The sequence below is a fragment of the Hemitrygon akajei genome, unplaced genomic scaffold, assembly GCF_048418815.1.
Source record: "Hemitrygon akajei unplaced genomic scaffold, sHemAka1.3 Scf000065, whole genome shotgun sequence".
NCBI classification, from domain to species: Eukaryota; Metazoa; Chordata; class Chondrichthyes; order Myliobatiformes; family Dasyatidae; genus Hemitrygon; species Hemitrygon akajei.
The window spans coordinates 3292886-3318798 of NW_027331951.1; the positions used below are offsets into that span (position 1 = coordinate 3292886).

The window sequence follows — 25913 nt, forward strand, 5'->3', positions numbered from 1 at the left end:
TTCTCCCAGTTCCACCCCCTCTCTATCCCTCTTAAAACACTGACATCCAGGAATATTGAGAATCCAATTCTGCCTTGGTGCCAGCCAAGTCTCTGTAATGGCCTCTACATCGTACTTCCATGTATGTATCCAAACTCTCAGTACATCAACTTTGTTCCTGATGTTTCTTGCATTGAAGTAAACAACATTAGTCCTCCTACCTTACTGCCCTTACACCCTTTATTCTGCTTCTCTTTCATCAAAGCCTCTTTATATGTTAGCTCTGGGTATACTCAATGCACTATACTTGCAGTTCTTGCATGACTTTTATCTTCCACCACCTCGCTATCTGTAACACGCTGCTTCCCCTCGCCGTGCAAATCTAGTTTACAACCCCCGGAGCAGCATTACCATACCTTCCCGCAAGGATTTTAGTCTCCTTACAGTTCAGGTACGTTCCCTACTCGATTCCCTTGTCCACTTGTCCCCCCCCCCCCCCACATCCCTTCCCACCGATCTCCCTCCTTGCACTTATCCTTGTAAACGGAACAAGTACTACACCTGCCCATACACTTCCCCCCTCACCACCATTCAGGGCCCCAGACAGTCCTTCCAGGTGAGGCGACACTTCACCTGTGAGTTAGCTGGTGTGGTATACTGCGTCCGGTGTTCCCGGTGTGGCTTTTTATATATTGGTGAGACCCGACGCAGACTGGGAGACCGTTTCGCTGCACACCAACGCTCGGTCCGCTAGAAAACTCAGGATCTCCCAATGGCCACACATTTTAATTCCACGTCCCATTCCCATTCTGATATGTCTTTCCATGGCCTCCTATATTGTCAAAATGAATCCAAACTCAGGTTGCAGGAACAACACCTTATATACCGGCTGGGTAGCCTCCAACCTGATGGCATGAACATTGACTTCTATAACTTCCGTTAATGCCCCTCCTCCCCTTCTTACGCCATCCCTGGCATATTTAGTTGTTTGCCTGTTCTCCCTCTGGTGCTCACCCTCCCCCCCCCCCAATTTCTTTCTCCTGAGGCCTCCCGTCCCATGATCTTTTCGCATCTCCAGCTCCGTATACCTTTTGCCAATCACCTTTCCAGCTCTTAGCTTCATCCCACCCCCTCCGGTCTTCTCCTACCATTTCGCATTTCCCCCTCCCCCCACTACTTTCAAATCTCTTACTATCTTTCCTTTCGGTTAGGCGTGACGAAGGGTCTCGGCCCGAAACGTCGACATCGCCTCTCCCTATAGATGCTACCCGGCCTGTTGTGTTCCACCGGCATTTAGTGTGTGTTGTTGTTTGAATTTCCAGCATCTGCAGATTTCCTCGTGTTTGCTCTCGAGATTCTCGATCTCTCCCACAGAACCTCTTATCTGCCACCGTAAATATCACTACTGTTCTCCTCCTTTCGCTCCTTCGCTTCGGAGCTGAGGGTCCAGTCAGAGACTTGACCACTGCAACTTGTCCCTGGTAGGTCATACCCACCAACAGTATCCAAAACGGTATACTTATTGTCGATGGGAACGGTCACAGGGGTGCTCTGCTCTTCCTGTCTATTCCCCTTCCCTCTCCCGACAGTCACCCAACTACCTGTCTTCAGACTCCTAGGAGCGTCTATCTCCCTGAAACTCCTGTCTATTTCTGCCTCTGCTTCCCGAATGATCCGAAGTTCATCCAGCTCCAGCTCCAGATCCCTAACACGGTGTAGTCAGGCGCTGCAGCTGATGCAACTTTTACAGGTGTAGTCATCAGGGACAACTTTGCTCGCCCTGACTTCCAATATCCCGCAAACGGAGCACTCGACTGCCCTAACTGCTGCCTCTATTACCTAATTCTAAACTAATTAGATTAATTAAAGGAGCTGACCCGGCCTTACCTCACTGGGAGTAAGCTCGTTCCCAGTCTCTGCTCGCCGAAGCCTCTCAAGCCAAACCCTTCCTACTCTGTCTCCCACTACTCCGTCGCCCGCTCCGTTAATCTTTTTTAAACTCTCCTGCTGCCTCCGAGGCCGACCTTCACGCGCTTGAAAATCCCGTTCAAACTGCCGAAGAAATGTCCTTCCCCCTCTCAATCTGCTCGCGTTCTTAGCTCTCCCGCTGTCTCAGAATGAGAATGATTGTCCCTCGAAGGCCTCACAACACACCACAGAGCAAAGTGTCAGACACAGAGGGAAGCTGCCTCCACGCGGCCCCATCACACACTCACCGGGTCAAACACAGAATGAATCACCCTCCATACCATCTCTTCACACACTCCCGATATCAGGCACAGAGTGACGCTTCATGCCTGCCCAATGATGAGGAGCGGGTGAAAGAGGGGGATGATGCCTCACCTCTTCTGCTGGTCAACAATTCACAGATTTGAGCCTTGGTTTCGTTGACAGATCTGTACTTCGTTTCCATCTCAGTGAACTGGTGACGGAGATCGCTGTGCCTTCGTTTAAGATCGGTCAGATTAGAGTTGAGCGCAGAAATCTCAGCTATCTTGGATTGAAGGGTTGAGTTAAACTCGTGGTAGTTTCGGTCGATAGTGATCTGAGACTGACGAAGCTGTGTTACTGAGAGAGATGGTGAAGGATGTTTAGCGTTTACAGTGACACGTGAGTCAGCGTCACGTACCGAACGGGTCACAGAGAGTGTTGTGTCAGTGTCACGGTGAAGGGTGTCACAGTGAAGGGTGTGATGGTGGCACAGTGAGAGGCGTCGGCGCCACCTTGAGGGGCGTGTCTGTGTCACGCTGAGGAATATATCATTGTCCCGGCGAAGGTTTTGTTCATGTTACAATGGGGGTCCACGTCAGTATCCTGTCGGTCATATCCGAGTTGCTGTGAGGGACATGTCGGTGTCACTGTGTTAGGTGTTTTTGTGACCCGGTGAAAGTTGTGCCGGATCACAATGAAGTGTATCTCGATGTCACGGCGAGGGAAATTTCAGAGTGAGGGGCGTGCTGGTGTCACGGTGGGAAGAGTATCTGTGTCGTAGTGTGGGGTGTGGTAGTCTCACAGAGAGGAGTGTGTCTGTGTCACGGTGAGAGGCATGTCATGGCTACGGTAGGTGTGTCAGTGTCAGCTTTGGTTTGCGTCAATGTCACGGTGTGTACTATGTAGGTTTCACTACGAATTTCGGTGTTGGTATCACGGAGAGGGTTTGCCTGTGTCAGGGTGAGGTGTGGGTAATTGCCTCAGTGAGCAGTATATCTGCGTTATGTTGAGGGGCGATACTGTCTCGGTAAGGGGTGTCACAGTGACGTGTGAGTCTTTGTCACGATGCGGTGTAGAGCGGATCACGTTGAGGAGCGTAGGGGTGTCACGGTGTACGGTACCTCAGTGTCACGGTGATGAGCGTGTCGGTCTCACTGTGATGTGTGTGGTATTGTCATCTATGTTATCGTCGTCTACGTGTGACGTGTGAGTCTTTGTCACGATGCAGAGCTGGACGGGTCATGTCGGTCACGGGGCGTCTTGGTATCACAATGAGTTCTGTCTTAGTGTCACGGTGAAGGGCGTCCGGTGTCCCTGTGATGTTTTGCAATAACAATTTATTTTCAATCTGCCTCCATTTGGAGCCCGTTCGGCTCACCATGGCTCGTGATCCCGGCTACAATCCCGATAATAGCGGACGTAAGGAAGCGGAGAAGGCAGATCCTACGGTTCGATCTATTTCTCATGTTCTCTGTCAGTGTGCGCGTGAAATTAGCCGTCTCCCCCACTGGGACTCCCTTCCACCCACCAGCCGCGGTCTCTCCTTCCACCACGATCACCCCTCCCTCTCTCAATCTCAGTTACATTGAGCCTCATCGCTGTGAGACAAATCCCTTGACTGCCCAGGGCTGACAAGCGTCTCTCTGATTCTAGAGATTTTGTCACGTCTCCCGAATGTGATCGATTAAGTTGGAGCTGGGGGTGTTTGATGGGTCCCTCAGGAGAGGCTCTGCCAGAGGATTTTGATACATGGGATCCACGGGGAAGTGACCGTCTGGATTCAGAGTTTAGTATTTTTCGGCGTCACGGTTGGGTAGAAGTCGGTGTCACGCTGTGGACGTAACGGTACCACTGTGGGAGTTGTGTCCCTGTCAAGGAGGGTGTAGTGTCAGTTTCACCGTCAGGGGCGTGACAGTGTCATGGTGAGGTACGTGTCGGTGTCACGGAGCGGAAGGTGTCAGTGTCATGGTGAGATACGTGGTGAGGTACACGTTGAGTGGCGTGTACGTGTCGCTGTAAGGCTTTACATTCAGGTTTTATTCCACTCTGTTAATTTACGGTTTGACTCCAACCGGAGTACGTTCGACTCACCGTGGATCGAGAGCCCGATCACTATCGCGACGAGGACGGAGATAACTATGTAGAGTAGGCGGATCTTACGGTGCGGTCTATTTCCGATGTTCTCGTTCGGCTCCCGTTTACGCGGACCTGTGGAGAGACCATTCAGATAAACAGAGGGAGAAGAAAAGGGATGATGGGAGGGGAGCGATGGGCGGGAAAATGTGAGAGAATGGGGGAGAGGAAACGGGAAGGGAAAGGAAAGAGAAAAAGGCGGCGTGAGAAGTGGAAGCTATGTTCAGTTTTAATGGGGAGTTTGATGTGTGTGAGAGAGACGGCGGAAGAGTGGGGAAGAGAGGGGGAGTGAGGGTAGGAAAAAGTGGGAGAGAGAGGAGAAGAGGTAAAGGGAGAGAGAGGGGGTGCGAAAGAGTGGAAAGGGATAGTGTCATGGGTTTATTATTTTTCCTATCTGTATTATTGTTCGCCCGCTTTGTTCCATTTCCACGCATGAGATAAATGACGGTCTTGTGGGGATAAACATTTTGTGGGGATTTTAGTGGACTCCATTGCGTTTCTTTGTTTTGTGGCTGCTGGCAAGGAGCAAGCTTCAATATAAAAAATAATTAAATGGTTTAATTGTTGCGCATTTTTTGCCACTTTAGCAAACGTCATCAAAATTCGGCCAAACAAATGGCATTTGGAGTGTTCTTACTGTTTTCAAATGTCAAAACGGGTCAAATATGACCCGAACAGTATGTAAGAGTTGAAGGATTGACTGTAGACGGGCCTTTGACAAAGTCTCTCTCATAGGAGAGCCATTTACAAGATTGCGATGAATGGGATTCACAGTGAATTGGCAATTCGGTTTCGGTTCTGGCTTGTCCACAGAACACAGAGGGCGGCGGACGTCCGTGACTGGTGGTGTCACCCACGATTCCGCACAGGGAACTCTGCTGTCTGTGGCCAAAACTTGTGAGAACCTGGACATTTAACAAGGCTTTGTGTGTTTCGAAGATCCTGCATCGGAGACCAGTCAGTACAGCAGAGGAGCAGGCTCTTCGGCCGGCAATGTTGTCCAGGATGCATTCCCTCTGGTGTTAGACATTTCACATTTGGGAATGAGATTCAATACGCCTGACTCAGCATAGCTAGACATTTTTATAAAGTTGCATTATAACAGCCGAACTTTTAAACCCAATGCCCCAACTAATAATGTCAATCATGATGTAAGCCTTCTTAACCATCATATCAGAAAGCACGGCCATGAACAATGGTTTTCGACTGCAAGATCGCTCTGCTAAACAACACACTTCAGGGTTTTGGCTTTAGTACTGGGCTATCTCTGAACATCCGACCAGCAAAGGTGCAACATTTTCCGTTTGTCCGGGTTAAACACCATCTGCCATTCCTCCATCCAATATCAGAAACTGATGCGTGTCCTGCGGAATTATTTTCAGGGCCTCTATCAAAGTATCAGCTACAAACATACTAAACCACCCACCCACATTCTCATCCAGATCGTTTATATACATCACAGACAGGAGAGATCCCACCCACATCCACAGATACAGGTCACTTCATTGGAGCAGAACAAGGTTACTCAATCGTGAATGCAGAAGAAAGCATCCAAATTACAGAAAGATTGCAGTGCAGGCAGACTATAAGGTTCAAGAGCGACGAAGAGGAAGATTTGAGGTCAAGAGTAGATCTTATCGTATTAGGGGTCCGTTCAATTGTCTGATTACTGTAGTGTAGAAGCTGTCCTTGAGCCTCCTGATACATGCTTCCGCATTTTCCCTCCGATGGGAGGGTGCAGAAGACAGAATGTCCGGGGACCTTTGATGACGCTGGGTGCTTTATCGAAACAACAGTATGTGTAGATAGAGTTCATGGAGGGGAAGCCGGTTTCGGAGCTGGGCTCAGCTCTTTCCACAACGCTCTGCAGTTTCTTGCGGTCATGGGCGGAGCAGTGTTAATATTTTTAGTGAGGAACCAGGACGTTTCATGAGAATAAGGTAATAGATATGGTGAACAGGGAAGAAAGAAATCTTTTTCTTTTCACTTGGTCGACGACTCTGTGTAAAGGTGTGGGGACCCAGGCGAATTTGACTGTCCGGGTTGATAGCTATAATGGACGTTTGACAAGTCCAGTGTCATTAATCCAGATGGTAGATCACTCTGGAAGATGGTAGACAGAAATGTAGAGAGAGACCGAGAAAGAATGGAGCAGTGAAACTGGGCGTATGAGGGTAAAATAGGGAGAGTAGAATAGAAAGGGGAAAGGAGATGACAGGTGGCGTGAGAGCCCTGTCGATTTGTCGGGCGGATTTGACTGGGGAGGACAGACCAGGAATTGGTAGTAGATGTACCATACAGAGGATTGAACAAGGCTATTAACAAGGTCTCAGATGGTAGACTGGTCTGGAGATGATGTGGAACCCAAGGAGATCTGTCTGACCAGTTTGATTGTGAAGGACTGATTAAGTTGATGTGCTGGATGTAATGTTCTAGATTTTAACAAGGCCCCAAATGGTCTACCGCTCTGGGAGATGGTGCGCGACGCAGGGAGGAGTGGGTGATTAGGTATCCGATGGGCTTGGGGAAGGATGACAAGGTTTAGGGTTGCAGTCCATCTCTCAGACTGGAAGTCTGTCCCTAGCGTTGTTCACGGGTGGTCTGTGGTGGGACCAGTGATCTTTCTCAACTATATCGATTATTTATAGCGGATTATACAATACACGGTATGTAGGCATTAACGCTTCTGGCGTTTTAAGCAGTGAAGACAGTTATCTCTGACAGAGGGATCTCAATTCGCTGAGTAAGTGGGTCGAACAGCAGCACATGCAATTTAGTTTGAGCTATCGTATTTCAGGAAGGCAAACAACAGCGTAGAACTTGTGTCAGGGAAGATTTCTTCAAACAGGCAGTAGATAAGCCCACAAGAGGAGAGTCTGTACTTGATCTGGAATTGGGAAATGAAGCTGGTCAGGTGTCAGATGTCTCAGTGGGAGAAAATGTTGGAGATAGCTATCATAACACTATCCCCTTTACAATATCATTGGAGATAGAAGTTGGAAAAGCATTTAAATGGAGTAAGGGAATGATAAGACTATCAAGCATAAAACTGGAAGCTAAAATTCGAAACCGATGTTCTCAGGGAAAATTACGGAAGAAATGTTACAAATGTTCAGGGGATGTTTGTGTGGAATTCTGTGTAGGTATGTTCCAATGAGGTAAATTATGTTAGGCAAGTTCTGGTAGGGTACAGGAACCGTGGCGTACAAAGGCTGTAATAAATCTAGTCAAGAAAAAGAAAAGTTTACAAAAGGTTCAGAGAGCTTGGTAATGTTAGAGATCAACCCAGATATGTTTCAAGTAGTTCATTTTGGTAGGTCAAATATGATGGTAGAATATAGTACGAATTGTTAGACTCTTGACAGTGCGAAGGATCAGAGGGATCTTGGGGTCCGAGTCCATAGACGCTCAAAGCAGCTGCGCAGGTTGAACCTGTGGTTAAGAAGGCATACTGTGTGTTGGCCTTCATCAATCGTGGAATTCAATTTAGGAGCCGAGAAGTAATGTTGCAGCTACATAGGACCGTGGTCAGACCCCACTTGGAGTACTATGCTCAGTTCTGGTCGTCTCACTACAGGAAAGACGTGGAAGCCATAGAAATGGTGCAGAGGGGATATACAAGGATACAAGGATATGCCTGGATTGGGAAGCAGGCCTTAAGAGAATAGGTTGAGTGAACTCAGCATTTTCTCCTTGGAGATGTGTACAAGATGATGAGAGGCATTGATCGTGTGAATAGTCAGAGGCTTACCCCAGGTCTGAAATGGTTGCCACTAGAGGAGACAGGTTTATCGTGCTGGGCAGTAGGTACACAGGAGACGTCACGGGTAAGTTTTTTTTTACTCAGAGAGAGAGTGGTGAGTGCCGGCAACGGTTGGTGGAGGTGTATACGATAGGGTTTTTTTAAGGGGCTTTTGATAGGTACATGGAGCTTAGAGGGCTATATGTAAGCCTAGTAATTTCTAAGGTAGGGACATTTTCGGCACGACTTTGTGGGCCGAAGGGCCTGTATTGTGCTGTAGGTTTTCTATGTTCTGTGTTCTAACTTGCACGGTCAACGGGAGGGACCATGGGAAACATTATGGAACGGGGCTAGAGATACAATGTTGCTGAAAGTGGAGTCACAGATAGTCAGAAACCATGGGGAGTGTTGTAGAACAGAGGGACCCAGAGGTACGGGGACAAGGTTCCCTGAAAAAGGAGCCACTGCTAAACAGGGACCAAGGGGAATGTTGGAGAACAGAGGGACCCAGGGGTACAGGTACACGGTCCCTGGAAAGTGGAGTCACGGGTAGACAGGGCGGTGAAGAAAGCGTCAGTCGAGCCGCCCTTCGTCAGTCAGGGCAATGAGTACAGGAGTAGGGAGGTCACGTTGGAAATGTACAGCCGTCAGTGAAGCCACACTTGGAGTACAGTGTTTCGTTTCCCTCGTCCTCCACCGGATAAGCTGCCACTGAGCTGGAGACAGTACAGAGGAGATTTACCACGACATTGCAGGGACTCGAGTGACTGAGTTATGGAGACTTTATACTTTGGAGTGCAGAGGTGACCTGAGGGAGTTGTGTAAAACCACATGGGCTCAGACAAGGTGAACGCACAGTGTAATGTTTCTCTAGGCTTGGACAATCGTGGACCAAAGCACTCTGGGATACGGTGACAGCAGTAAGTGGGGACAAGAGTGACAACTTTGTTTTTACCCAGACGGTGGTCCGTCTGTGGAAAGAGGTGCCAGAGGAAGTGGTCGAAGCAGATGCATTAGAACTTGAACACGTATGCGTAAAGCACGTGACCCCTTCAGCGTGACGTCATTACTGTGAACACTGACCTGCCTGTGCAGTCACTGACATATCGGCGGGTCCCGAGGCAATGGGAGGATCTTCATACTCTTCCACGAGATATTCGTCTTTCGGAAGGTTCAGCACTGAGTCGGTGGAGTTCAGACCGTCTGAGAGAGAATGAAAGAGAGAGGAGAGAAATAGAAGGAGGAGAGACTGGCAGAGAATGGACTTTGCCTGTCGGCGGCGTCAACAGAGCTTTATGAAATGGGATTTCTCGTAGGTCTGCAGTGGTTATTTATAAAGGGGGCTTCGAGAATTTTAGTCCATTGTATGTGGCCTGTCAGTGTCTGTAACCGGAACACCAATCGTGAGTTGGATAGCAGGGAATGTTCAGCCACAAAAGGGAGACACTGCCTAGCGGAGCGTTCACCAAAGGAGCGGTTGTGAAAGGAGTGATCTGAGACAGAGTGGCAGGGATTTGGTACATTCGGGCTCCAGCGATATCGGATCGAGAAGAGGTAATCTACCTGTAGGAATACAACAAGACGTATGTCTGTAAGGCCGGTATTCTATACTGCGTGTTAGATGTGGGAAGTCTGGGAGATACCCAGACTCCAGGACGGCCACATCCGCGCCTGGTGCGTCGAGCTGAAGTTCCTGTAGGGTAGGGTAGGGGACAGGAACCGTGGTGTACAAAGCCTGTAATGAATCTAGTCAAGAACAAAAGAAAAGCTTACAAAAGCTTCAGAGAGCAAGGTAAATGTTAGAGAACTAGAAACTTATAAGGCTAATGGGAAGGAGCATAAGATGGAAATTAGTGGAGCCAGAATGGGCCATAACAAGGCCTTTCCGGGCAGGACTAAGGGAAACATTCTACAAGTATGTGAAGTGCGTGAGGATAAGACCTGAAAGAGTAGGACTATCAAATATGATTGTGATTGTGGGAAAGGGTGCATGGAACCGGAGGAAATAGCAGAGGTACTTAATCAATACTTTACTTCAGTACTCACTATGGAAAAAAGATCTTGGTGATTGTTGTGATGACTTGCAGCGGACTGAAAAGCTTGAACATATAGGTATTAAGAAAAAATGATGTGCTGGAGCTTTTGGAAAGCATCAAGTTGGATACATCGCCGGGATCGGATGAGATGTACCCCATGCTACTGTGGGGGGGGGGGGGGATAGGGAGGAGGTTTCTGACCCACTAGCGATGATGCCGAGGACTGGAGGTTTGCGGATGTTGTTCTTTTATTTAAGAAAGGGAGTAGAGATAGGCCAGGAAATTATGGACCAGTGAGTCTTACCTCAGTGGTTGGCAAGTTGATGGAGAAGATCCTGAGAGACTGGACTTAAGAACATTTGGAGAGGTATAATGTGGCTAGTAGTAGTCAGCATGACTTTGACAAGGTCAGGTCCTGCCCTAGGAACCTGATTGAATTTGGAGAAGTATAATGTGGCTGGTAGTAGACAGCATGGCTTTGAGAAGGTCAGGTCCTGCCTTACGAGCCTGATTGAATTTGGAGAAGTATAATGTGGCTAGTAGTAGTCAGCATGGCTTTGACAAGGTCAGGTCCTGCCTTACGAGCCTGATTGAATTTGGAGAGGTATAATGTGGCTGGTAGTAGTCAGCATGGCTTTGACAAGGTCAGGTCCTGCCCTAGGAACCTGATTGAATTTGGAGAGGTATAATGTGGCTAGTAGTAGTCAGCATGGCTTTGACAAGGTCAGGTCCTGCCTTACGAGCCTGATTGAAGTTGGAGAGGTATAATGTGGCTGGTAGTAGTCAGCATGGCTTTGACAAGGTCAGGTCCTGCCTTACGAGCCTGATTGAATTTGGAGAGGTATAATGTGGCCAGTAGTAGTCAGCATGGCTTTGACAAGGTCAGGTCCTGCCTTACGAGCCTGATTGAATTTGGAGAGGTATAATGTGGCCAGTAGTAGTCAGCATGGCTTTGACAAGGTCAGGTCCTGCCTTACGAGCCTGATTGAATTTGGAGAGGTATAATGTGGCCAGTAGTAGTCAGCATGGCTTTGACAAGGTCAGGTCCTGCCTTACGAGCCTGATTGAATTTGGAGAGGTATAATGTGGCTGGTAGTAGTCAGCATGGCTTTGACAAGGTCAGGTCCTGCCTTACGAGCCTGATTGAATTTGGAGAGGTATAATGTGGCCAGTAGTAGTCAGCATGGCTTTGACAAGGTCAGGTCCTGCCTTACGAGCCTGATTGAATTTGGAGAGGTATAATGTGGCCAGTAGTAGTCAGCATGGCTTTGACAAGGTCAGGTCCTGCCTTACGAGCCTGATTGAATTTGGAGAGGTATAATGTGGCCAGTAGTAGTCAGCATGGCTTTGACAAGGTCAGGTCCTGCCTTACGAGCCTGATTGAATTTGGAGAGGTATAATGTGGCTAGTAGTAGCCAGCATGGCTTTGACAAGGTCAGGTCCTGCCTTACGAACCTGATTGAATTTGGAGAGGTATAATGTGGCTAGTAGTAGTCAGCATGGCTTTGACAAGGTCAGGTCCTGCTTTACGAGCCTGATTGAATTTTTTGAGGATGTGACTAATGACATCGAGGAAGGAAGAGCAGTAGATATACTGTATATGGATTTCAACAAGACATTTGATAAGGTAACCTATGTAAGGCTTATTGAGTAAGTAAGGAGGCAAGTGATGCAAAGTGGCATTCCTTTGTGGATCCAGAACTGGCTTTCCCGCAGAAGTCAAAGAGTGGTTGTAGACGTGTCATATTCTGAATGGCAGTTGGCCACCAGTGGAGAGCCTCAGAGATCTCTCCTAGGTCCCTTACTCTTCGTGATTTATTTTTTTACATAAATGACCTGGACGAGGAAGTGGAGGAATGGCTTGGTAATTTTTCTAATGACACAAAGGTTGGAGGTATTGTGGATAGTGTTGAGGGCTGTCAGAGGTTACAGCGGGGCATTGGTGTGATGCATAACTGGGCTGAGAAGTGGCAGATGGAGTTCAACCCAGATAAGTGAGAAGTTGTTCATTTTGGTAGGTCAAATATGATGGTAGAATATAGTATTTATGGCAAGACTCCTGGCAGTTTGGAGGATCAGTGAGATCTTGGGGATCGAGGCCTAACGACGCTCAAAGCAGCTGCGCAGGTTGACTCTGTGGTTAAGAAGGCGTACGGTGTATTGGCCTTTATGAATCATGGGATAGAGTTTAGGAGAAGAGAGTTATTTTTGCAGATCCTTCCTATTAGCCTTACAATCTTCTAGATCTCTAACATTACCTAGCTCTCCGAAACTTCTGTAAGTTTTTTTTTTCTTCTTCACTAGATTTATTACAACTTTTCAACACCACGGTTCCTGCACCCTACCGTAACTTCACTGTCTCATTGGAACGTACCTATACGGAACACTACACAAATATCCCCTCAATATTTCCCACATTTCTCGGGTACTTTTCCCTGAGAACATCTGTTTCCAACTAAGCTTCCAATTTCCTGCCTGCTTGCCTCATAATTCTCCTTACTCCAATTAAAAGCTTTTCCATCCGTTCCTCTCTCTCTCCAATGCTAATGTAAAGGAGATAGAAATATGCTCATTTTCTCCAAAATGCGCTTCGTCTGAGAGATCTAACGCCTGGACTGGTTAATTTCCCAATGCCAAATCAAGTACCGACTCTCCCCTTTCAGACTTATCTAAATATTGTGTCAATAAACCTTCCTGAACACACCGAACAATCTCGACCACATCAAAACCCCTTGCTCTAGGAAGATGCCTATCTATATTTGGGAAATTATAATCTCCCATCACGACAACCCTGTTATTATTACACTTTTCCAGGATCTGTTTCCGTATCTGATCCTTGATATTCCTGTTACTATTGAGCGGACTATTAAAAAAAAAACACCAAGTAAAGTTATTGACCCCTTCCTGTTCCTAACCTCCAACCACTGAGATTCCGTAGGCAATCCGTCCATGGCGTCCACCTTCTCTGCAGCTGTGAAGCTATCTTCGATCAACTCTGCCACACCCACCTCTTTTGCCTCCCTGTCCTTCCTGAAACATCTAAAACCCGGCACTTAAAGGAACCGTTCCTGTCCCTGAGCCATCCAAGTCTCTGTAATGATCACCACGTCATATCTCCATGCACTCATCCACGCTCTAAGCTAATCACTTTGTTAACAGCTTTATCGGGTCAGCATGAGGTGTAGACAGGACCCATGGAGGGAAGGCTGGTTTCAGAGATGTGCTAAGCTGTGTACACAGTGCTCTGCAGTTTCTTGCGGTCGCGGGTAGAGTAGTTTCTGTATTTTGATTGAGGAAGCAGGGAGGTTCATGTTAGCAGGGTGACAGACGTGATCTGCCGGGAACTCAGTCAGGCAGGTTAATGTCTCCACTTTATAGGCTGCTCTGTAGAATGGTGTGGGTCACAGGGAGATTTGTCAGACTGATTTGTGCGGATTGGTAATGAACGTTGAATTTAATGTCAGTTCACAAGGTCCCAGATTGCAGATCGCTCTGAACGATGGAAGACAGGGAGATAGAGAGCGACGGAGAAATAATGGAGCAGATATAACAGGAAAGAGGAGGACGTAGGGAGATTGGATGATTGGCAAGTTTGCAGTCGACTCAATGGTTGGTGGTGTTGTGGATATCGTGGAAGATTGTAGAAGATGGCAGATAGACATTAATAGGATGCAGTAGTGGGTTGAGAAGTGCCAGATGGAGTTCAACCCGGAGGAGTGTGAGGTGGTACACTTTAGAAGGACTAACTCCAAGACAGAGTATAAAGTAAATGGCAGGATACTTAGTAGAGTGGAGGAGCTGAGAGAACCGGGGGTACATGTCCACAGATCCCTGAAAGTTGCCTCGCAGGTAGATAGGCTGGTTAAGAAAGCGTATGGGGTGTTAGCTTTCATAGGTCGACGGATAGATTTTAAGAGACGCGATCTAATGATGCAGCTCTACAAAACACTGGTTAGGCCACACTTGGAGTACTGTGTGTCCATTTCTGGTTATCTCACTATAGGAAGGATGTGGAAGCACTGGAAAGGGTACAGAGGAGATTTACCGGTAAACAGCTTGGTTTACAGAGTATGGATTATGATCAGAGATTAAGGGAGCTAGGGCTTTACTCTTTGGAGAGGAGGAGGATGAGAGGAGACATGATAGAGGTATACAAGATATTGAGACGAATAGATAGAGTGGACAGCCAGCGCCTCTTCCCCAGGGCACAACTGCTCAGTACAAGATAACATGGCTTTAAGTCAAGGGGGATATTAGAAGAAGATTCTTCACTCAGAGAGTGGTTTGTGCGCAGAATGAACTGCCTGAGTCAGTGGTGGAGGCAGATACAGTAGAGAAGTTTAAGAGACTACTAGACAGGCATATGGAGGAATTTAAGGTGGGGGGTTATATGGGAGGCAGGGTTGAGGGTCGGCACAACATTGTGGGCCGAAGTGCCTGTAATGTGCTGTACCATTCTATGTAATTCCATTTATTAACTAGATCTGAGATTTTAAACCGCTCTAGAAGATGGCGTGCGACGCAGCGAGGGCTGGGTATCAGGATATACAATTGCCTTTGCTGTGGGGCAAAGCTTTAGGGTTTCAGAAGACTTCTCAGGCTGGATGCCCGTCACTAGCGGCGTTCACCAGCAGTTCGAGGGTGTGACCTTCGTCAACTATATCGACCATTTGTAGCAAATTATACAAGATGCTGCTGGTGAGCTTGCAGACGACTCTAACGTTGGTGGCGTTGTTAAAAGTGTAGACATTTCAGGGGGATATCGGTCAGCTGGGGAAGTGGGCTGAGCAGTCGCAAATGCTATTTAATTCGGACAAGGGCAAGCTGTTGTAGTTCAAGAAGAGAAAAAAAACCGTCGGATTTTCACATAGAACGGGTGCAACGCCGTGAAATGTTACACAACATAGGGGTCTAGGGGTACGGTACACAATTTCCTGAAAGTTAAGTCACACGTAGACAGGGCGGCGAAAAACGTGTCTAACGTGTCGGCCCTCGTGATTGGCTGCTGAGAAGGGGAGGCAAGAGGTCACACTACAATTGCACAAGCCGTCGGTGAGGCTGCACTTGGAGTGCGGTGTCCCGGGGCCCGAGCGACTGAGTTGCAGAGAGAGGCTGGGCAGGTCGGGACAATATACCTTACATCGCAGGGGTGAACTTACAGTGGTGTATAAAACCACGTGGAGAACAGAACAGATGAATGTGCTGAGTAATTTTTTCTAAGCTTCGAGAATCGAGAACCGAAGCGCACAGGTCTAAGATGATAGCAGAAAGAGTTTCAACAGGGTAACCGAGTGACGACTTTTTTTTAACACAAGCTGGAACGAGCTGCCAGAGGAAGTGATCGATGCAGATGCTTTAGGACTTGAATACGTGGGCATCGGGCACGTGACATATTCAGAATGACGTCAATATTGTGAACTCTGACCTGCTTGTGCAGACTCTGTTATTTCGGCGGGTCCCGAGGCAATGGGAGGATCTTCATTCTCATCGATGAGAGGTTCCTCTTTCGGAAGTATCACCACTGAATAGGTGGCGTTCAGACAGTCTACGAGAGAATGAGAGAGACAGAGAGAGAAATGGAGGAGGAGAGATCGTTAGGGAATGCGGTGAGTGCGAACAAAAAGTTTGAACAGAGTGAGAGGAAAAGAGAGTAACGAGAGAGTGTTAAGTGAGGCTGACAGACAGGGCTGAGAGGCAGGGAGAGGAGGTCAGCGAGAGAGTTAAGTCAGAGGAGAAACACGGGGAAATCGAGCAGGAGAGAAAGGGTGGAATGAGTGGATGGAGAGGGAAAGAGGGTGGGAGATGGGGGCGATGGGCGGGAATGGAGAGAATGGGAAGAGGGAAAATGGAAATAATTAGGAGAGGGAGAGACGGATAGAGAAGAGGGAGAGAGGATAGAGTGAAGGGGGAGTGAGAAGTGTGAAAGCGATAGCGAAAGAGCGAAGGAGAGAGGGGTAGAGTGGTGGGAGGAGACAGAGGGACAGAGGGAGCGAGAGAGAAATGCAGACAGAGAGGGAAAAGACAGAGGATTATGTTTGTACTATTTTGCTCCTCGTTCTATTATGGTATGAAACCCTCTTTTCTCACACATTGGATATATGACGAGCTTGCGACTAGGGAATTTCTAGGCCGTCTCTGTATTCGGTTAGATGGTCGGCACAACATTGTGGGCCGAAGGGACTGTAATGTGCTATAGATTTCTCTGTTCTGTGTCCTGGTGATACATGCTTTCGTAACTCCCTGCCCATGGGGTTGGTGCAGAAGAGGGATGGGTGGGGGTGGGTGAAGGTAGATTTTTGATGAAGCTGGCTGCTTTCCCGAGGCAGCAGGAAGTACAGTCAGAGTCCATGGAGGGGAGGCTGGTTTCGGAGCTGTGTGTAGCTGTGTCCACAGAGCCCTGCAGCTTTTTTGTGGTCACGGGCGGAACAGTATTTCTGTATTATGAGTGAGGAACCAGGACGGTTCATTAGAACGGGGAAGTAGACCTGATGTGTGTGGGAACTCAATCAGGCATTTCTCGCTTCCACTTTGTAGGTCGCTATGTATAATGGTGTGGGGACCAGGGGGATTTGACTGACTGATTTGCTCGGATTGGTGGGCATACCGCACACTGACTTTAATGCATCCATTCACAAGTTCCCTGAAGGCAGATAACTCCAGAAGATGGAAGAGAGGGTTGAGAGAGGCAGAGAAGGAACACTGAGCATTGATAGCGGGATGGAGAGGAGAAGATAGAGCGGGTGGATAATGGAAGAGGCAGGAGAATTCTAGGTGGTGTGAGACCCAGGGTGACTTGCCTGGATAATTTGACCAGGTAAGTCAAATTAGGCACGGAGATTAGATGGAGCGTAGACAGACTATAACACGGCGATTAGCAAGACCCAGATGGCTGTCTATTCTGGAGGAACATGTGGAAAGCAAAGAGTTCTGTCTGACTAATTTTAATTGCGGTGGACGGATCGGGTCGGGATGGTAGTTGTTAGGTTCCAGATGATATACCTTTCTGGAAAATCATTAGACCATAAAACCAGAAAAGCCGGGACCAGAACCAGAGAACCATAGAACATTACAGAACAGAAACAGACTTTTCGGCCCTTCATGGCTGTGCCGAGACATTTTTCTGCCTAGTCCCACTGACCTGCACCTGGACCATGACCCTCCATACACCTCTCATCCATGTACCTGTCCAAGTTTTTCTCAAATGTTAAAAGTGAGCCCGCATTTGCCACTTCGTCTGGCAGCTCATTCCACACTCCCACCACTCTGTGTATGAAGGAGCCCGCACGATGTTCCCTTTAACCGTTTCCCCCTTTACCGTTAACTCATCTTCTCTTGTTTTTTTTTCTCCCCTACCCTCAGTGGAAAAAGCCTGCTTGCATTCTCTCAATCTATATCCATCATAATTTGATATTCCTCTATCAAATCTCCCCTCATTCTTCTACGCTCCAGTGAATAAAGTCCTAACCTATTCAACCTTTCTCTGTAAGTCTGTTTCTCAAGTCCCGGCAACATCCTTGCAATCGAACAGGAGAGAGTGCAGAGGAAGATGTTGTACAGGACGTCGGTAAGGCCGCACACGGGGTCCGTTATTCAGCTTTCATCACCCTGCTCTTGGAAAGATGCAATCGAACAGGAGAGAGTGGAGGGGAAGATGTTGTACAGGACGTCGGTAAGGCCGCACACGGGGTCCGTTATTCAGCTTTCATCACCCTGCTCTCGGAAAGATGCAATCGAACAGGAGAGAGTGCAGGGGAAGATGTTGTACAGGACGTCGGTAAGGCCGCACACGGGGTACGTTATTCAGCTGTCATCGTCCTGCTCTCGGAAAGATGCAATCGAACAGGAAAGAGTGCAGAGGAAGATGTTGTACAGGACGTCGGTAAGGCCGCACACGGGGTCCGTTATTCAGCTTTCATCACCCTGCTCTTGGAAAGATGCAATCGAACAGGAGAGAGTGGAGGGGAAGATGTTGTACAGGACGTCGGTAAGGCCGCACACGGGGTCCGTTATTCAGCTTTCATCGTCCTGCTCTAGGAAAGATGCAATCGAACAGGAGAGAGTGCAGAGGAAGATTTGCGGTGCCTCCAGAGACTGAGTTACGAAGCGAGGTTGTATATAACTTGTAGGACAGGGGTGACCTTTCAGGGGTTTCTGAAGCCACGAGGGGCACAGACAGAGTGAATACGCACAGCTATTTTCCAGAGACTTGGGGAATCGTGGACCGAAGCGCACAGGCCTGAGGTGAGATGGGGAAGAGATTTAATTGGAGAGCCGATCGCCCACCTTTTGTTACCGAGATGGTGGTCAGTCTATGAAACGAGCTGACAGAGAAGCGGTCGAGGCGGATGCATTGCAAACTTGGGTACTTGGGCCCATGACACGCCACTTATCCACAATGACGTCATTGTCGAGATCACTGACCTGTCTGTGCAGTGATTGGCCACTCGCCGGGTCCCGAGGCAACGGGCGATTCCACATCATGATCGCTGGGGGGTTCGCCTTTCCCAAACATCAGCTCTGAGTAGGTGCAGGTCAGACCGTCTGGAAGACAAAGCGAGAGAACGTGAGAGAGAGTGTTAGAGAATGGGGAGGTGGCGGGAGAGGGAAAAAGGGAATACGGACAGAAGACTAACAGAGGGGGAGAGAGGGATGGGAGACAGCAAGAGGGGTGAGGGAAAACAGAAGTGGAGAGAGGGTAAAAGTGATTGCTGCGGTGGTTGAAATATGCGTGATGGAAGTGGCAGAGTGAGGGAGGAAGAGACCAAGGGAGCGATAGAGAGGGGAAGAGTGCAAAGGAGAGAACGAGAGTGGAGACAGAGGCAGGAAAGAGACGGGTAAAGAGAGAGGGAAAGTGTGAGAGGGAGGGGAGACAGGGGAAAAGAGAGAGAGAGAGAGAGAGAGAGAGAGAGAGAGAGAGAGAATGGAACAGAAAGCGTCAGTGGCGGAGAGGGGGAGGTAGGAGAGAGGTTGAAGGAGGGACAGAGAGGGAAGGGGCTGTGATGGGGAGAACATGGAGAGAGAGGAAACGAGAGGGTGATATGAGGAGCAAAGCAGACGGAGGACGAGGGAGCGGAGAGTGGATGAGAAGGTTTAATAGAGAGGTAGAGGAGTAAGAGGGAAAGGGAAGGATAGTTTGGTTGAGAGAGAGATCGGGAGAAGGGGCTCAGAGAGGGGTATACTTTATTTTCCACGTACGATACATTAGGTTCAGATGGAAGAAAAACAGTGAGTATCAGAGACTACCTGAGACTCCCTCATCACCGTCCCATTGCACACTCCCGGTATCACACACACAGTGAAGTTCCCTCCACACCGCGCCAGGGTCATACACAGGGACTGACTGCCGTGGTCAGACACAGTGAACTTCATGTAAGCATCTCTGCCATCCATCCTGTCGAGGATTCTCTGCGTCTCTGAGCTCAAAAGGGGAAGTGACCGTTGTCAGAGGAAGCCCGTTTTGACAAGAGAGTCAGATCGACACCAACAAGCAGCAGGTGAACAGATGGTAAAGAGAGGAAGCGGGATCAGAGGGTGGGGATGCAGCAAGTCTGGGTGGGGAGGGTATGAGGGTGTGCGAGAGGGTGATCGAATGAGATAAGAATAGTGAGAGAGGGGAGAAATGGTGGAGGGAGAGAGTGAGGAGATTGGGGGTCGGTAGTAAGAGTGGGAAATGTGTGGACGTGGACTGAATGGGTAAAGGAATGAGAGAAGAGGGAGCGTTGGGAGTGAGGTGGAATAGGAGGGAAAGTAAGAGTGATGGAGATGGTTGAACCGGATTGGACGGGGTAGAGGGTTACAGAATAGAGGCGGAGATGATTGGGAGAGAGAGGGAGAAAAGAGGGGGCATGTGAATGCGTGGAAGAGAGGGAGAGAGAAGGAATGAGGGAGCGGAGCGAGGGATAGGAAGGAGAGAGAGAGGGAAAGGGAATGTCATCGATGCAGGGAGACACAAATGGGGAGCTCGACTTTCCAAATGTTCAGCTCCGAGTAGGCGGAGTTCAGTCTGGGAGATAAAGCGAGAGAATGTGAGACAGTATGAGTGAATGGGGGACAGCGAGAGAGTGGAAGAGAGATTACGGAAAGAAGAGGTAACACGGGGGTGAGTGGGTGAGAGGCAGCAAGAGGGGTAAGGGTAGACAGAAGGGGAGCGAGGGTAAAAGGATTGATGGACTGGTTGACACATGCGTGATCGAATTGGGAGAGAGAGTGTGGAAGAGAACCAGGAAGCGATAGAGAGGGAAAGTGTGCAAAGGGGCGGGGAAAGCAGGAATAGGGGAGTAGGGAATGTGACAGAAGGGAGAGGATTGTGAAAGTGGGCAAAAAGAGAGGGAAGAGAGGGGGGATCGGGATAGGGAGGTTGAGAGGTGAGTAGGGGAGAACGAGCGAGTGAGAGTGGAGAGGGAGGGACAGCGAGTGGGAGGGAAGAGAGGGGGAATCTGGGAGAGGGAGACGAGACAGAAGCAGATGCAAAATGGAACAGATAGCGTCAGTGACAGGGGAGGGGGAGGTATGAGACAGGTTCAAAGAGAGAGAGAGGGAGAAGCGCAGTGATAGGGAGAAAGGTGAAATGAGAGGGTGAAATGAGGAACAAAGCGGACAGAGGACGATGGAGGGGAGAGTCGATGAGAAAGGGACAAAGAGTCGTAGCGAGGGAACAGGGAAAGAGAAAGATAGCGTGGGTGAAAGGGAAAGCGAGATAAAGGGCTCAGGGAAGGTTTTGAAGTTAAATTCCACGTACGATACACTAGCTTCAGCTGGGAAAAAACAGTGAGTATCAGATGCTGCCTCAGGGTCCCGCAAAAACCGTCCAAAACACACACTCCCAGTATCACACACACAGTGAATTTCCCTCCACACCGCGCCAGGGCCATAGACAGGGTCTGACTGCCGAGGTCAGACACAGTGATCTTCCCTCTACAGCGTCCCGTCGCACAGTCCTAGGCCAGAAACTCCTTCCACACTGGCCCATCAAACATTCCCGGGGTCAGACACAAAGTGGATCTCCTTCCACACCGTCCTATCACAAAACTCCCGGGGTCAGACAGAGAGTGAATCTCCCTCCACACCGTCCCATCACACACTCCCAAGGTCAGACACAGTTTGAATCTCCCCCCACACCGTCCCATCACACACTCCAGAGGTCAGACACAGAGAGAATCTCCCTCCACACCGTCCCATCACACAATCCTGGGGACAGACACAGAGTGAATCTCACTCCGCACCGTCCCAACACACACTCCCGGGGACAGACACAGAGTGAACCTCACTCCGCACCGTCACATCACACATTACCGGGGTCAGACACTGAGAGAATCTCCCTCCGCACCGTCCCATCACACACTCCCGGGGTCAGACACAGAGTGAATCTCCCTCCACACCGTCCCATCACACAGTCCCGGGGTCAGACACAGAGTGAATCTCCCTCCACACCGTCCCATCACACACTCCCAAGGTCAGACACAGCTTGAATCTCCCTCCACACCGTCCCATCACACACTCCAGAGGTCAGACACAGAGAGAATCTCCCTCCACACCGTCCCATCACACACTCCTGGGGACAGACACAGAGTGAATCTCACTCCGCACCGTCCCATCACACACTCCCGGGGTCAGACACAGAGTGAATCTCCCTCCACACCGTCCCATCACACAGTCCCAGGGTCAGACACAGAGTGAATCTCCCTCCACACCGTCCCATCACACACTCCCAAGGTCAGACACAGTTTGAATCTCCCTCCACACCGTCCCATCACACACTCCAGAGGTCAGACACAGAGAGAATCTCCCTCCACACCGTCTCATCACACACTCCTGGGGACAGACACAGTGTGAATCTCACTCCGCACCGTCCCATCACACACTCCCGGGGACAGACACAGAGTGAATCTCACTCCGCACCGTCCCATCACACACTCCCGGGGTCAGACACAGAGTGAATCTCCCTCCACACCGTCCCATCACACAGTCCCGGGGTCAGACACTGAGAGAATCTCCCTCCACACCGTCACATCACACACACTCTGGGTCCGACACAGAGAAAATCTGCCCCTGCATTGTTGCATCACAGCAGCGCCCCTCCCCCTCAGATGGCCAGACGTAGAGGGAAGCTCCTTTCACACTCTTCCATCACACGCCCTTGTGGACAAACATAGATTTAAACTCTCTCCCTCCGTCTCTCTGCCCAACTCACCTCGAGAAGGAGTCCGTGGGTACGGGTTTGCGAATATCACATTCATGTAAGTCTCTCTGGCGTCCATCCTGTCGAGGATTCTCTGCCTCTCTGAGCTCAGAAGGGGAAGTGACCGTTGTCAGAGGAAGCCCGTTTTGACAAGGGAGTCAGATCGACACCAACAAGCAGCAGATGAACAACCGATAAAGAGAGGAACCGAGAGCAGGGGGTGGGGAGTCGGCAAGTGTGGGTGGGTTGAGGGTGAGCGAGAGGGTGGTCGGCTGAGATAAGAATAAGGAGAGTGGGGAGTAATGGTTGGAGGGAGGAAATGAGGAGATTTGGGGTCGGCAGTCAGAGTGGGAACTGTGTGGCCGTGGTCTGAGTGGGTAAAGAAACGAGAGAAGGGGGAGTGTTAGGAGTGAGGCGGGAGGGAAGGGAAAGTAGGAGTGATGGAGATAGGGAAACCGGACGGGACGGGTGGAAGGTTAGAGAAATAGAGGAGGAGATGATTGGGCAGGAGAGGTAGAAAGGAGAGGGCAGGTGAATGGGTGGAAGTGAGACGGAGAGAAAGAATGAGCGAGCGGAGAGGGATACAGAGAGGAGAGAGAGGGTGGGACAGAGCGGAAAGAGGAAAGCAGGAAAGGGGAGGGATGAGGGAAAAGGAACGTAAACGATAGAGGAAGCGGCAAATGGGGGTCTTCGCCCTTCCCAATCATCAGCTCTGAGTAGATGGATGTGAGACCGTCTGGGAGACAAAGCAAGAGAATGGGGGAGATCGAGAGAGGAGAAGAGAGAGTACGGAAAGAAGAGGTAAGATAGAGGCTGATGGGAGACAGCAAGAGGGGTGAGGGAAGAGAGAAGGGGAGAGAGCGCAAAAGGATCGATGTGGTGGTTAAAACATGTGTGATCGAGGGAGACAGAGAGGGTGGAAAAGACCAATAGAGCTATAGAGAGGGGAAGTGTGCAAAGAGGAGAGCGACAGCGGGAGACCGGTGGAGTGTGACAGAGGGGAGAGGATTGAGAAATTGGGCAAAAAGGGAGGGAAGAGAGAATGGGGATGGAATAGAGAGGTTGAGAGATGGGTAGAGAACGGGGAGAACGAGCTAGCGAGAGTGGAGAGGGAGAGGGAGGGACAGAGAGTGGGACGATAGAGAGGGGGAAGGAGGGAGACAATATGAGAGAGAGAGAGAGAGAGAGAGAGAGAGAGAGAGAGAGAGAGAGAGAGAGAGAGAGAGAGAGAGAGAGAGAGAGAGAGAGAGAGAGAGAGAGAGAGAGAGAGAGAGAGGAGAGAGAGAGAGAGAGAGAGAGTCAGAGAGAAAATGGAACAAGTAGCGTCAGTGGCAGGGAAGAGGGAGATAAGAGCGAGAGGTTGAAGGAGGAAAAGAGAGGAAAGGGGCAGTGACGGGGAGAGAACGGAGAGAGGGGAAATGAGGGTGTGAGATGAGGAACAAAATAGAGAGAGGACAAGGGAGGGGAGAGTAGATGAGAAGCGGTGAGAGAGTAGAGGGGTAAGAGGGAAAGAGAAGGTAGGAGTGGGAGAGAGAGAAAACGAGAGAAGGAGGTAGAGAGGGCCTTGAATTCAGGTTCCACTCACAATACATTAGGTGCAGCTGGGAGAGAAACACTGAGTATCAGAAACAGATTGAAGCTTTCTCCGCCATATCTATTCACACGCTGCAGAAGTCAGAAACAGAGTTAACTTACCTCTCCTCCGCACTCTCCCATCACAATCCCCCAGGTTCCGACACAGAGTTAACCTCCCTCTCCTCCGCACTCTCCCATCACAAACCCCCAGGTTCAGACGCAGTGTTAACTTTCCTCTCCTCCGCACTCTCCCATCACAACCCCCCAGGGTCAGACACAGAGTTAACTTTCCTCTCCTCCGCACTCTCCCATCACAAACCCCCAGGGTCAGACACAGAGTTAAGATCCCTCTCCTCCGCACTCTCCCATCACAAAACCCCAGGGTCAGGCACAGAGTTAAGATCCCTCTCCTCCGCACTCTCCCATCAAAACCCCCAGGGTCAGACACAGAGTTAAGATCCCTCTCCTCCGCACTCTCCCATCACAAACCCCCAGGGTCAAACACAAAGTTACCCTCTCTCCCATCACATACCTCGAGGGTCAAACTCAGAGTTAACTTCCCTCTCCTCCGCACTCTCCCATCACAAACCCCCAGGGTCAGACACAGTTAACATCCCTCTCCTCCGCACTGTCCCATCAAAAACCCCAGTGTCAGACGCAGAGTTAACTTCCCTCTCCTCCGCACTGTCCCATCTCAAACCCCCAGTGTCAGACACAGAGTTAACTTCCCTCTCCTCCGCACTGTCCCATCTCAAACCCCCAGGGTCAGACACAGAGTTAACTTCCCTCTCCTCCGCACTGTCCCATCTCAAACCCCGAGGGTCAGACACAGAGTTAACTTCCCTCTCCTCCGCACTGTCCCATCTCAAACACCCAGGGTCAGACAGAGAGTTAACTTCCCTCTCCTCCGCACTGTCCCATCACAAACCCCAGGGTCATACACACAGTTAACTTCACTCTACCAGCACAAACCCCCAGGGTCAGACACAGAGTTAACTTCCCTCTCCTCCGCACTCTCCCATCACAAACACCCAGGGTCAGACACAGAGTTAACTTCCCTCTCCTCCGCACTCTCCCATCACAACACCCCAGGGTCAGACACAGAGATAACTTCCCTCTCCTCCACACTGTCCCATCACAAACCCCAGGGCCATACTCACAGTTAACTTCACTCTCCCATCACAAACCCCAGGGTCAGACACAGAGTTAACTTTCCTCTCCTCCGCACTCTCCCATCACAAACCCCCAGGGTCAGACACAGAGTTAACTTCCCTCTCCTCCGCACTCTCCCATCACAAACCCCCAGGGTCAGACACAGAGTTAACTTCCCTCTCCTCCGCACTCTCCCATTACAAACCCCCAGGGTCAAACACAGAGTTAACTTCCCTCTGCTCCGCACCCTCCCATCACAAACCCCCAGGGTCAGACACAGAGTTAACTTCCCTCTCCTCCGCACTCTCCCATCACAACACCCCAGGGTCAGACACACAGTTAACTTCTCTCTCCTCCGCACTGTCCCATCAAAAACCCCAGGGTCAGACGCAGAGTTAACTTCCCTCTCCTCCGCACTCACCCATCACAAACCCCCAGGATCAGACATAGAGTTAACTTCCCTCTCCTCCGCACTGTCCCATCACAAACCCCAGGGCCATACTCACAGTTAACTTCACTCTCCCATCACAAACCCCCAGGGTCAGATACAGAGTTAACTTCACTCTCCTCCGCACTCTCCCATCACAAACCCCAGGGTCAGACACAGAGTTAACTTTCCTCTCCTCCGCACTCTCCCATCACAAACCCCCAGTGTCAGACACAGAGTTAACTTCCCTCTCCTCCGCACTCTCCCATCACAAACCCCCAGGGTCAGACACAGAGTTAACTTCCCTCTCCTCCGCACTCTCCCATCACAAACCCCCAGTGTCAGACACAGAGTTAACTTCCCTCTCCTCCGCACTCTCCCATCACAAACCCCCAGTGTCAGACACAGAGTTAACTTCCTTCTCCTCCGCACTCTCCCATCACAAACCCCCAGGGTCAGAAACAGAGTTAACTTCCTTCT

General features: G+C 49.7%; 1 protein-coding gene across 1 annotated transcript in view; it reads right to left on the reverse strand.

The window, feature by feature from the left end:
- Window positions 1–22358, reverse strand: part of LOC140721950 (uncharacterized) — a 35446-nt gene extending 13088 nt beyond the window's left edge. The window contains exons 1-6 of the mRNA XM_073036775.1: window positions 22292–22358; window positions 18523–18642; window positions 15527–15646; window positions 9149–9268; window positions 4282–4398; window positions 2323–2547 (exon numbers count right to left, since the gene is read on the reverse strand). Coding sequence (XP_072892876.1) covers window positions 2323–2547; window positions 4282–4398; window positions 9149–9268; window positions 15527–15646; window positions 18523–18642; window positions 22292–22358 — 769 coding nt within the window. The remainder of the gene's footprint in view (window positions 1–2322; window positions 2548–4281; window positions 4399–9148; window positions 9269–15526; window positions 15647–18522; window positions 18643–22291) is intronic.
- Window positions 22359–25913: the final 3555 nt, after the last annotated feature.